Source organism: Microtus ochrogaster, linkage group LG2 (assembly GCF_000317375.1).
Source record: "Microtus ochrogaster isolate Prairie Vole_2 linkage group LG2, MicOch1.0, whole genome shotgun sequence".
Taxonomy (NCBI): domain Eukaryota; kingdom Metazoa; phylum Chordata; class Mammalia; order Rodentia; family Cricetidae; genus Microtus; species Microtus ochrogaster.
Window position 1 is genome coordinate 45,898,382 of NC_022028.1, and position 13,670 is coordinate 45,912,051.

The window sequence follows — 13,670 nt, forward strand, 5'->3', positions numbered from 1 at the left end:
AATCACTCAACGTGGCAGGCATTTTGAGTTCAAGAGTAGCTTAGGTGACACAAGAAACTTTTTCTAAAAAAAAAAAAAAAAAAAAAAAAAAAAAAGAACAACCCAAAAAAGACAGAACAACGGACAAAGGTAAAGAGGCAATCCTTTAGGGAACACATTAACACTATCCTACTGTTATACTTACATTATGAGGTTAATGAAGAAAGGAAAACAGAATAAAGTATGCAAAAACATCTCCATTCTTCCTCAGTTTGGCAGAAAGTCTAACAAGATCAGTTTTGCTACCAGCTTACCCAAGTTAACTTCTCTCCTCTGTTCAGACTCACTTGTGTAATCACTGAGGGTGTACAAAACAGTGATGAGATTGTCCAAGCAGGGCCAGTGGTCAGGATTACACCGAAGTCCTTCCTCAAAAGCATGGCGAGCCAGGGGAAGCCGGATGAGCCTCAGTGCCACGTGTCCAATTTTGTACCAGAGGTTGACGTCTGTGGAGTCCAGCATCACTGCCTAGAAGCAGTGCAAGCAGAGGGCACATGTACACACATGACTAGACTTCTCACTGAGCAGTCAGACTGGGGACAAAGGGACGAAGCACTGGCCCAGCCATACAAATTACCCAGGGCACGCAAGGCACTATGCCTACTTATAACTAGTAAAGCTGGTTCACTTCTCTGGAGTCACACGTGTCCAAGACCCAGAGAAAGGACACAAAAAAGTCACATGGAACAGGGCATGGTGACTCACACCTGCAGCTCTAACACTCTGCAGGCTGAGGCACGAGGACAGCAAGTTCAAGACCAATCCCCAGACTACAAAGTGAGTTTCAAGACAGTCTAGGCTACATAATAAAATCCTCAAGAAATACATGTTATATAATGAGTCCATGTCTCTAATTCCAGCACTTAAGAGGAGGAGGATTAAGAATTCAAGGTCATTCTCCCTTCATAGCCCTGAAATACATGAGAACTGTCACACAAACTTACTTACGGAAGCATTTGTGCTCCTTACATATTTATAGGTAAGACGTAAAAGAGGACTCTTGGGGGAAGCTCTATCAGTAAAGTGCTTGCCCAACAAACACGAGGACCTGAGTTTGAGCCTCCAAACCCATTAAGAAACAGGTGGATCCCGGAGTCACTGGCCAACTAGACTAGTTCTAATTGGTTGACCTCAAGGTCAATAAGAGACCCTGCACCAAAAAACCTGGACATGTTCCTGAGGATAGCACTCAGTATTAACCTCTGGCACGTGCACATGTGAATACATGGGAGGGGGAAATAAGATGCTGAAAAGATGGCTCAGAGGTTAGGAGCGTTTGCTGCGAGTTTGCAGAGGATATGAGTTTGGTTCCAGCACCTACGTCAGTCAGCTCACACCTGTAATTCCAACTGTGGGGGTCTGAAGTCAAAGGGCCTGGCAAGCACCTGCAGTCACACACACATACTCACACATACACTTAATTAAAAATATGATACATCTTTAAAATAAATCATAAGAAGAGGAATTGGATACAAAGAAAATATGAGACTCTTACACAATTCTAGAAAAATTATAGGCTTTGAGAAGACCTTATTTCACATCACTGTTCTAACATTAATTAGCAGAATGACCTAAGCCTGTGTCCTCATCACTGAAATGAGGATAAGCACAGCCTCCTTGCAAAAATGGCATACGCCTGCATGGAGAGCCATTGGCGCACTATCTGGTACAACAGAAACAATGCCGATGTTATTATGGCTGCAGTGCACTGAATACAAGTGTCAGGCTCTGCTCTTCATACCTAATAACTGGATTCCTTTGCTCCAAACTTACTATGTGATCCTCCGACCTCAGCCTCTCCACTGCTTGGTTTATAGATATGTACCACTATGTCCGGCTTTACCCCTTCTTTTCTCCCATTACATTGGCACAGACCTGGAGGCTCAAATGGATGAATTAAGTCACCTATAGTCACGGGCGTACTGATGGTACAAAGTCCATCCCAGTCCCTAACCCTGCTTTCCAGGCTTTTCTAAATTCAATGCCTCAGGCTCAATATCCTGGTAGGACACCACTACAAACTCTTCTTTTCAGTCAACACCACCACATCATATCCCCTTCTTCATTAACTGTATAAATGGATATTTAAGTACTACCAACTCTGTACCTCCAAATAGAATTCCATGGCTGTCTCTAGATCTTCTCGTTGGGCTGCCAGCTGGGCCAGGTTCTTATATGTAGAATATTTCAGTATCAGTCCAGGGTGTTTCAACCCTTCCTTCTCATCTCCGGAAGAAACTGCCTGAGAAGAAAGAGAAACAGAAGTGACTCCACGTCCCTAGAGCTTCAGCAAGCAATCAACAGGATGCCTGGTTTCCAGGCCAGATACTGCTTGGGACAGCCCAGTTCACCTGACCTGGGGAATTAAGGTGTTGCAGATATTCTGAGCAGTCCTGACAGCTCCAATCATACAAAGAAAGGCCAAACCACCAGGAAGATACCAAGGCCAAACTTAGTAACCAAGAAAGACAAGGGACTCCTTTCCGCCCCTGCTGCTGTATCTCGGGTGCTCAGTGTAGCTGGAAATGTTTATCAGTTCTGACAAACCAGTCCAGTCAGTCCCCCTGCTCAGGGACAAGTGTGGAGAGGCTTCCTGGGGTGAGCAGGCAGGACCTAAAGTTTTTCCCCAGAAGGCCAAGCTCCTGACTCTGAACCATCATATAACTACCAATAAGCTACTCCAACCAAAGAGCTGCTGCAAGTAAACTCTGTAATAAAAGGACAGTGATTCCTAGCCTGGATAGCAAATGTGAACATGAGATCAAAGAGCATAAGGATTATAAACATCTTTAACATAAAAAGTTAGTTCACTGATGCTTTTATAGCAGTGACTTAAAAACATTAACTCTTCCAAGAAATGACTGAATAAAAACTATTGCCAGAACCGGGCAGTGGTGGCACACAACTTTAATCCCAGCACTTGGGAGGCAGAGGCAGGTAGATCTCTGTGAGTTCTAGACCAGCCTGGTCTACAGCGTGAGTTCCACGACAGCCAGGGACATACAATGAAACCCTGTCTTTAAAATACAGCCCTCCCCACCTCAAAAAAAATTGTCTGGGCATAGTGATACATACTTTAAATCATAGCATTCAGGAGACAGAGAGAGGCAAAACTGTTAGTTAAAGGTCTGTCTACATAGAGAATTTCAGGCCAAGCAGCACTCACGAGGCAGGAGTAGGACAGTCAGTTTAAGGCTAGCTCTGGCTACACGGCACGTTCAAGACTAGCCTAAACTACATGAGATCCTGTCTCAAAAAGAAAAAAACTAAAGCCAAACACACATGAACACATACATGTACACATGTGCAAAACAAGAGACAGACAACACTAAAAAGCACTGGGCAGGGTGTTCCATGCCCACAATCCCAGCATCCAAGAAAGCCCTGAGTTTCAGGTTAGCCTAGACTTCAAAGTTGAGACTCTTCTCTCAAAACCCACAACCCAGCCTACCAGTGCCTCACCTCCCGCAGCAGGCGTGCCTCCAGGAGCTCATGGTAGGCCTTGGCAGACTCCTCAAACCTGTCATGTTTCTGTAGATCCAAGGCTTTGTGGTATAAGGCAAAAGCCTCTGCTTCCTGCAAACCAAGATAGGAGATGGTTCACACCACACAAAAGTTGATCCATTTAAACCAAAACTCTGTGTAACAGGAAGGCTGTGAGTCACTGCCAAGTTAACTGTGTCAGAATCACGGCACCACTAAGTGTGGGCAAGAGGCAGCAACACAAAAGGCAGAATAGACAGCTCTCAAGCATGGCTATTTCAGAGTGAAGAAGTCCAACACAAGGTGAAGCCAGCCACCGTCACAATGCAATCTCCCCATACAACTCCATTAAGGAGATGCCTGAATTCATTTAAAATGAGCAGCAAGGTGCATCCCAGAGGAAGATCTTTGAGTACATACATACCTGGGCCTCCTTTGTCTGAATTTTGTGGCTCTTAAAGCTTCCTTCATGGTCATCCTCAATTGTGGAGCTGGCATTTAAGGCTGCAATTCGAATCTAGAAACGTTCAGAGGAAGAGCAGCATAGTGCTCAGATGAATACAATTCTGCTTCCAAACATATTCTAGACTGCTATGAAAAGCTATGGAGGAATGAACCACCAACAATCACCCAGAGGTAAAGACTAGAATAAGAATTTGTCTGTGGGGCGATGCCAATCAGGATGCAAAGTAAACCCTGGATACTGCCCACCACATAATGAACAGAGGCTGGGGGTACCCAGCTTCTACTTAACACAGTACAAGACCTGTATATAGAAAAACAATCCCAGCTATGCAGTGGTGGCACACGCCTTTAATCCCAACACTTGTGAGGCAGAGGCAGGTGGATCTCTGTGAGTTTGAAGTCAGCCTGGTCTACGAAGCAAGTTCCAGGGCAGCCGGAGCTGTTACAGAGAAATCCTGTCTCGACAAACAAAACAGAAAGAATAACAATCCTAAAGAAACACGTCAGTCTTCTGTCTTTCCTACTAATGTGACTGAAGCCCTAAAGCAATACCCAGTCAGTATCCTCACCCACAGGTGTACCAGCAGTGTTCCTGGCAGCAGAAGGAAAATGCTCCTTACTCCAGGTACAAAGTGACAACACTGTCCCCAACAACTTGGGCAGGCATTAGCTCTTACCATATTTAGAGATTCAACACCACCACGGAGGATCAGTTCCCATTACTGGTAGAGAATGTGCAAGTCCACAGTCCCCTAAAAAGGAAACAGGACCAAGGGGTTCAGGAAGAACCAGGAACAGCACAGTGCTAGGACCCACCTGTGTCTTAGAAATATGGGAAAAACAAAATTAGAGGAAGGCAAACCAGTCTGAAGGCTGTAAAAGACAATGGGGATGGCAGAATGCGGTGATGTTAGAACTTCTATGTTGTTCCTGAGAATATAAAACAGCCCCTCTGGAAAACGCACTGGCAATTCCTCAAAACGCCAAACAGAATTGGCATGCAGTCTGAAAGTTCTACTCCTATGCATTTACTCAGAAGAAAACATGTTCACATAAAACTTGCTCATGGTTATTCCTAAGAGCTAAAACGAAGAGTCACCACAATACCCACAAACTGATGAACAAATAAAATGGGGAAAGTCCATGAAAGAACATTATCCATTCATAAAAGAATAATATTCTGATACATGCTACAACATGAAGGAACCTGTAGAACTAAGCTAAAAAAAAAAAAAAAAGATGCCAAACACAAAAGTCAACACTGTCTGGTTCCAGTTACGTGATGTATCTGGAATAGACAGAATCGACCAGCAGGCAGGGAGAATGTTGAGATCTGGCTGTGCCCTGCTTGTTCTAAGTCTATATTGTGTAAAATTCTGGTTCTTCAGGCTGTGCCCTGCCCTCAGAGTCTCTATTTTACAAGCAGCTTTGGACTCCATCTTGAGTATGGAGGATGACTATGTACATGGTGGACATGGGAATCGTCCATCTGTGATGTGGGATTCCCTCTGTATATGTGTTGCTTTTATTGGCTAATGAATAACTCTTCCTTGGCCTGCAGCAGGGCAGAATATAGCCAGGCTAGAAGAGATATATAGAGAGAGTAGGCGGAGTCAGACAGACGACATGTAGTTGCAGAAGCAGAAAGACTCCGGAATCTTACCAGTAGGCCACAGCCTCGTACTGATACACAGAATAATAGAAATAGGTTAATTCAAACAGTGATGTAATTAATATAATTTCTGCGTGATTCTTTGGGTCTGGGTGGCCGGGAAACGAATGAGCAGTCTCCAGCTACAATTTGTTCAGCACACCCACAGCACAGACTGATAAATGACTCTTCCTGGGAGTAGAAAGGTTGCCATACTATAAATGTATCGGGTGAATTGGGACTGTAGGAGCACATGGACATATTAAAATTTTGTCAGGAAACTAAGACCAACTTACTGGACATGCCAGACTAAGGAAAAGCACTGGCAACAGTGCCCATCAACCCATCATCTGGCCATCGGGTGTGGGCATCAGGGCTGACAGGCAGGCAATGCCCAGCTTTCCCAGGAGCTTCAGTTCAGCCATGTCCCAGCTGCTGACAGAACCTACCTAACTGCTGCTGCCTGTGCTAGCTGCTCTCCTGTTTGTCCACCTGCCCATTTGACCATCTGGACCCAGGCCTGCCTTTTCCCCTCTGCAAACGGACTCACGTCTGCAGCTCTGCTTTTAAACCCACAACCAGCAGCTTCCCCACAGGTGAACCACTCCTTACATTTCCATCAGCTTTCCTACTTCTCAGGACCTCCAAAACAACCCTCATACTCTGCTGAGGCCTCTTGCCCCTGGACAGCAATTCTGGAGACAGAGGGGGTCAGGGACACACACACACACAGAGAATTCACTCTCTGGACTCAGGGTACTTTGCCTGTATACCTACATACCAGAAGAAGACATTAGATCTCATTATAGATGGCTGTGAGCCACCATGTGGGTGCAGGGAATTGAACTCGGGACCTCTGGAAGAGCAGCTAGTGCTCTTAACCTCTGAGGCATCTCTCTAGCCGCGGATTCAGGGTACTTTGAATATTGCTTCCTCCAGAAAGAGAGTTCTCCTGTAAATCTTGCTTTCTGCCTGTAGGCTGAGAGAGGGTAGTAAAGTAACCAACACACAAGATTTTTACTTGTGCATGGCTAAAACCACAGTGATTTCCTAACAACCTGGACATTTCACATGCATGAAGAAGGAACGGGGGTGCTGCACCCAGTGTTTGTTTCCTCTTCTCTTCTGAAGAGGGGTGAAGGAGATTCTTGGCCAGAGGCATGTTCTTGTATGAAGATAGTCACCATCACAAACTGTGTAATCTGTAATGTGTAGCCTAAAGTTAATATTAGGAACTAACACTAGAATCAAGAATCTGTGTTTACTTCAGTCAGGGTCATCAAAGAAAGTGGGGATATCTGGAAAACTGGTGCCACTGAAACTGCCATACCTTGTGAATTTATTGTTATTCTATTATCACTTATTACTTTATTACTGTTGTTGTTTTGGTGCTGTGGAAAGACAAACATCTGCACCTATGTTTCTAACACAGTATGATCAAAACAGACAAGGGTTCTGTGGTTTGAGTGGTATTTATCCCCTCTAGAAGTCAAACTGAAGTCTGGTTCCCAATGTAACAGTGTTAAGAGACAACAGAGCTGGACTGGAGAGTGGTTCACCACTGAAGATCCCTTAGCTCTTACAGAATACAAAAGCTCGGTTCCCAGCACCCAAGTCAGGCAACTCACAACCATCTGTAAGTACAACTCCAGTCAATGTAGCACCCTCTTCTAGCCTCCAGGGCCCCTGCACTCATGGGTACATACATACACACATAACTGGAGAGAAGAAATCCTTATGTCTGTGCATGCAGACCAACTAGTCTGGTGTACACAGCAGAGAACAAGAGACTTGGATTCCAAGAAAAGTGAAGGGCCAGTGATGACTCAGCCTGGAAATGCACAAGCTTGACAACCCGAGTTCAATCCCCAAAACCCACACAAATGTGGAAGAGAAAAACCTCCAGGGAGCTGTCTCCTGACATCTACATGTATGTGTACATCCAACCCAACACACACACACACACACACAAAGCTCACACATGCAAATAAAATAAAGTTTAGAAAAATCAAATCAATTGGGATAGAGAGATGGCTCAGCAGGTAAAGGTGCTTCCCATGTAAGCCTCACAACCGATGTTCAATCTCTGAAGCCCACAGAGGTGGAAGGAGAGAACCAACCCTCCCAAATTTTATTCTAAGCTCCATACACAAACACCATACACACAGTAATATTTTAAATTGTTATTCATTCATTTACTTATTTATACATATGGGTTTCTGCCTGTATGTATGTCTCTGTGCCACACGTGTGCCTGGTACCTGCAAAGGCCAGAAAAGGACATCAGATCCCGAGACTGCAGTTACAAACGGTTGTGTTGTGAGCTGTTATGTAGGTGCTGGGAATCTAATCTGGGTCTTCTGGAAGATACTCAATGCTCTTAACCATTGAGACATCTCTCTAGCCCCAATGATGGTTTTAATTTAAGAAGGAGGGAGGGTAAAAGGCAAGAACCAACACCCAAGGTTGCCCTCTAACCTCCACATCTTTACTGTGGCAAGTGTGTACACACACACACACACCTTTCCATAATCATTATTAAAACCAAGATAGTTCTGATCAAAGGCTGTGATTAAGGAGGGCTGAGGCGATTCCATCGAGAAAGTGGTTGCTGTGCAAACCTGAGGACCTGAGCTCAGGGTCCCCCGTGCATCTGCAGGCCTAGAACTAAGGAACAGAGACAGGAAGACCCCTGGAACTCTCTGGCCAGACAACTACTGATAAGTTCTGGTTCGATGAGAAAAGTAAACAAAAAAAAACCCTTCTAGATAAAAGCAAATCCAACTAAAGTAAAAGAAATGTAACAATAATATAAAAATGAAAACATGATTAAGTCATATTAAAAGTTATACAATTACTTCCACATGGAGACAGCTTAGCACTTAAAAGCACTGGCTCCCCTTCTGGGAACCCAGGTTGAGCTCACAACCACCTGAAACCCAGTTCTAGAGCATCCAGTGCCCTCTTCTGACCTCTGCAGGCACTGTATGCTCATGATGCACATACAGACAAGCGGCTACATACAAATGTCTTAAAATAAACTCTTTAGCTTAAAAACATCTAATAAAATTTAACACCAATGAACAAGAAAAACACTTGAAGAAAATGGGAACTGAAGGATGGTTTCTTGTCATGATAAGAAATATAAATACCTTGGTCTTAAATCCAAAATACTATTAATGGAGAAACACTACAAACACTTCTATTGGTATCAGGACTAAAGCCAGGATAGCCACCACCTCTGCTAGGATGATCAGCCAATGCAACAAGAACAGGAAAAGCAAACTGAGGTTTAAGAGTAGGTATGAAAGCCAGGCTTAATCTCAGCATTGTAACCTCAGCATCGGGAGGCTAAGGCAGTAGAACTGTGGACTCAAGTCCAGCATAGGCTACATGGCAAGATCCTATCTCAAAAAAATTAAGAATTGAATAAAAAGTAAAAGTATTACTAATTGCTGTGCTGACAATACAATAGAACACCTTTAAAAAAAACTTTAAACCCATAATCAATGGCAAATTTACACACTAATAAAAGAACTCAGCGAAGTATGCCATTAGTACCAAGCCAATTAGTATGGTGCTGAAGCATGGTTCAGACGATAGAGAAACCCGAGTTCAATCCCCAGAACCTACACAAAGGTGGAAAGAGAGAACCAGCTCCACAGGTTTTCCTCTGACCTCCACACTGGTCTTGTAGCAACCATGCCCCCCACACAAAAAATAATCTGTCAATCTGTTAAATAATTTTCCTGTTGTTTTTTTTAAGCTGGACGTGGTGGCCTCTCATCCCAATAGTCAGGAAAAAGAGGCACCTGAAGACCACTGCAAGTTCAACACCATCCTGGCCTTTTTTACATAGAAATTCCAGGTCAGACAGGACTACATAATGAAATCCTGTCTCAAGGCAGAGGGGGTAAGCAAATGTTGTGGAAAAGCAATACTATTCTTACATAAAGGAAAGTGATACAATCCTTTTAGAAAGCAGTTGGACAATAAGAAAATTACAGTTGCATGTACATTTCAACCAGAACTGTACTTTTAGGCCTCTACCCTGAAGACCTACTATCTCCAACTGTAATGATCTGTTCTATCTCTTTAAGAGACAAGCCACACCCACTCCCTCCCCTATCTGCTGAGAAAGGCTGATCTTCAGCTTCCAGCCTGAGTTCCCTCTCTTTAAAGTCTCCCTCTCGAATAGGCAGCTTCTGCCTCTCCTCACTTCTCCCCCCCCACCGCCTTTCTCTCTGCTCTTCTTCCTTTCCCCCTACATAACCCACTGAATAAATATCCAACCTCACTCTGCATGGCATGCCTATCCATGTCTCTGTCTCTTGCCCGCTGCCACATGTCTCCCTGCCCTGGACCAGCCACCACTCGGGGATCGGCAGCCGTCCCTGCCTAGAACTGGCTGCTCTCAGGGCCTGCTGTCGGCCGCCACATAGCCCGCTGCCACCACTTGGGGACCTACAGCATTTCTGCTACCTGCTGCCACCGCTGGGGATCCACAGCATTTTAAATTTTTCCATTACACCAACAATACAAAAATACAAGAACATAGGATTATTTGTTGCACAGGAGTTATACTTGCAAGATAATGGAAGCAACCTAAATGTCTATAAAGAGAGTGGATAAATTAACTATGGAACATCCACATAAGTCAAACACCAAAGCAAAGATTAATGAGAATTATTTATAATATGCAAAAGGCAGAAATAGCTCAAAAGTCGATAATTTTATGAATGGATACACAAAATATGGTACATCCAAACAATGGATTACTCATAAAAACAAAGAGCTAACAACCTGGGTAGCAGTCTTTGAAAACATGCTGAGTGAAAGAAGCCTATCACAGAAAAATGTGGGGAGCAGAGGAAGGCCTGAGCAAATGTGTCTGGTTGACAAGGGCATGCTGTCAAGGATCCCAATGCCTTCCCTAGTCTGTGTGCAGAAAATGTGCCTGCAGCACCCTACCACGACCTCTACCCAGACTAGCTTAGTCAGCTATATTCAGTCCTACCTCCTGGACCCAAAAGTACAAAACAGACTCAGATGGATAGTCTCTGAGTTGCTGCTACTGGTGCATCTCCACCTGATCCCAGCTTTTCTGTTGTGTACTTGAGATCATTCAAGAATGGCAGGTCACATATTTACTCTTCTCCATGAGCCCCAGAAGTAGCTAATTAAAAAAAACAAAAAACAAAAAACAATTAACAGCACTTGCTCTTGCAGAGGACCTGGGTCTAGCTCTCAGCACCCAACAGCAGCTAACTACAGAAGTACCAACATCCTAGTTTACTTGGCACTCGGGAGGCAGAGGCAGGTGCATCTTTACGAGTTCAGGGTTAGCCTGGTCTACAAGGGCTAGTTCCAGGACAGGCTCTCTAAAACTACAGCAAAACCCTGTCTCGGAAGAAAAAAAAAAAAAAAAAAAAAAAAAAAAAAAAAAAAAAAAAAAAAAAAAAAAAAGAACAGCTACAAAATAAAGAGGAGAAAGTCCAAAAATATTTCATTTGGATTCTGCAGTTTTTGCAAGTATATAAGATATCTTATGAGACTCATTAAAACACAAAGTTTACTAGTTTCATATATCTTTATACACATAGCCTGAAGATTAATTTTACATAAAATGTTTAATAATTTTACACGGAACAAAATTTCACAGTGCAGTCATCTCTGCACTCAAGAGTTTGGATTTGGGGGATTTTAATTTGGGGTGCTTAATTTATAATCATTTATCAAATTCCTAGCAGTTGCAATTTTTCTTTTTTTCAGTTGCATTTTTCTAAGAATAGCACATTAATCGCTTTAAATTCTCAAGTTTCCAAACCCCCACCACCACAAACACACACGCCCCCTCTTTTTTTTTTTTGGACAGGATCTCTCTATATATTCCCTGAAAAATGGGCCTGGACTTGCTATGTAGACCAGGTTGTCTTGAACTCAGAGACCCATCTGCCTCTGCCTCCCGAGTTCCGGGATTAAAAGCATGCACTGTCACAGCAAGTCTCTTTAACTCTTTATAGTTTCCATGGCCCAAGGCCACATTATGAAGAAAAATACTTTAAGCCCCTCATCGCTGTCACCCAGTGAAAAGCAATGGGGGCCTACCGGAGTCAAGGAGCCTGGCAATCTTTTTGCATCAGGGGCAGGGGACGAAAGACAGGGTCTCACTACGCAGCTGTGACCGTCCTAGAACTCACTATGTAAACCAAGGTGGCCTTGAACGCAGAGATCCAGAGTACAGCCACCCCAAATCTAAAAAACCATTAAAAGTATTCCTATTCTTATTAAATTTAAAACATAAATATATCGACAAGAGTTTGTGGGCCCCTAAAGGAGATCACTCTAAATATTCTATTTCTTTTTTTTTAATTTTTTTATTCTTATTTAAGGTGCATTGGTGGTCTGCCTACATGTATCTCTGTGTGAGGGTGTCAGATCTTGGGGTTACAGATGGTTGTCCGCCACCATGTGGTTGCTGGGAATTGAACTCAGGACCTTTGGAAGAGCAGGCAGTGCTCTTAACCTCTGAGCCATCTCTCCAGCCCCGTAAATATTCTATTTCTAAACAAAGTAATAGCATAGAAGGAACCTTAGCTACATGGAGTTCAGCTGTCCACATTCATGACCTATAAGAAGTCAAGTCTTGAGCAGGGCGATGGTGCTTGCACGCCTATAATCCCAGCACTTGGGAGGCAGAGGCAGACGATCTCTGAGTTCAAGGCCAGCGTGGTCTACAGAGCGAGTTCCAGGGCAGCCAGGGCTACACAGAGAAACTCAGTCTCGAAAAGCCAAAAAATTCAAGTCTTGAAGAGCTGAGCAGGCCCCAAATCCACAGGTGCAGAAACCGGGAGAGCCAGGTGAAGTCGATCAACCTGCTTCCTCGGGGCGGCTTGTCAGCGGAACAGCTGCAGCCGATGGAAGCCGCTTCGGGAATTTTAAAATCATTGAGAAACCTTATGTCGGTGTCCGTTTCCACCCGCGTAAACCGCACTAATATCACACTCACCTCGCTGGGCTGCTGTGAAGGTGAGTGAAAGGACGCACAGAAAGGGATGGCTTCGCGCCGCTGTCACCGTGAGCCACCCGGCGCACCTCTGGCCGGCGGTGGGAGTAGCGCGGAGGAGCCGGTACGGGCAGGAGGCCCGGTCCCGAGCTGGCGGATCTCCGGTCTCGCTTCGGCCCCGCGCCGGTGAGGATGCGGAGAGCCGCGGCCTTCTCGCGTGGTCCCGCCTCCTGGCGCTCACCGCAGCCGAGCTCACGCACACCCCGCGGCCATCCGCAAACCTGACTCCCCGGAACTCGCCCCGCGTCTCCACGGCAACAGCCTGAGCACCCAGACTCCTGCGCGCCGCACGTTCAACAAGGAACACTCTCATTGGCTGGGGTGCCGGCCTTGTCAGCCAATCGGCGTGGGCGCTCGCGCCGTTGCAGTCTGAGCGGATTCGCAGGCGCCCTGGAGACTGTGCTGTGTCTCTGTGATTACCGCACGTGGCTACTATTCCCTTGCAAGAGTCCTGAGCTCCTGCAAGACTTGCTTTTTTTTTTTTTTTAAATATGCATTGGTGTGAAGGTGTCAGATCCCCTGGAACTGGAGTCACAGACAGGTGTGAGCTGCCATGTGAGTGCTGGGAATTGAACTCGGGTCTTTCTGGAAGAGCAGTCAGTGCTCTTAATCGCTAAGCCCATCTCTCCAGCCCCAATTGTTCTTCTTAAGACAGTGTCTTACACCGCAGTCCCAGCTACCCTCGAACTTGTGGCTGCTTCCGTCTCAGGCTTCTGACGTTACTGGCCATCGCCATCACATACTTACTACCCCTTGCAGCGTTTATAAAGCGAGAGTTTATAGACTAGGGCTCCCGCAGTCACTATAAGAAAGGCATTCCATGGGGGCTGGAGAGATGGTTCAGCGGTTGAGAGTGCTGGCTGCTCTTCCAGAGGACCTGAGTTCAATTCCCAGCAACCACATGCTGGCTCACAACCATCTATAATGGGATCTAATAGCCTCTTCTGGCATGCAGAGCACTCATAC

At 45.0% G+C, this 13,670-nt stretch overlaps 1 protein-coding gene across 3 annotated transcripts in view; it reads right to left on the reverse strand.

The window, feature by feature from the left end:
• Cabin1 (calcineurin binding protein 1) overlaps positions 1 to 12,954 on the reverse strand; it is a 126,888-nt gene extending 113,934 nt beyond the window's left edge. For 2 of the 3 annotated variants that reach the window (XM_026785654.1, XM_005360198.3), the window contains exons 1-6: positions 12,648 to 12,954; positions 4,665 to 4,739; positions 3,947 to 4,039; positions 3,502 to 3,615; positions 2,147 to 2,281; positions 327 to 507 (exon numbers count right to left, since the gene is read on the reverse strand). In XM_026785654.1, coding sequence (XP_026641455.1) covers positions 327 to 507; positions 2,147 to 2,281; positions 3,502 to 3,615; positions 3,947 to 4,039; positions 4,665 to 4,667 — 526 coding nt within the window. In that variant the 5' untranslated portion in view covers positions 4,668 to 4,739; positions 12,648 to 12,954. Of the gene's footprint in view, positions 1 to 326; positions 508 to 2,146; positions 2,282 to 3,501; positions 3,616 to 3,946; positions 4,040 to 4,664; positions 4,740 to 10,655; positions 10,815 to 12,647 lie in introns of all 3 variants that reach the window. The other variant, XM_026785653.1, reaches the window with a different exon arrangement.
• Positions 12,955 to 13,670: the final 716 nt, after the last annotated feature.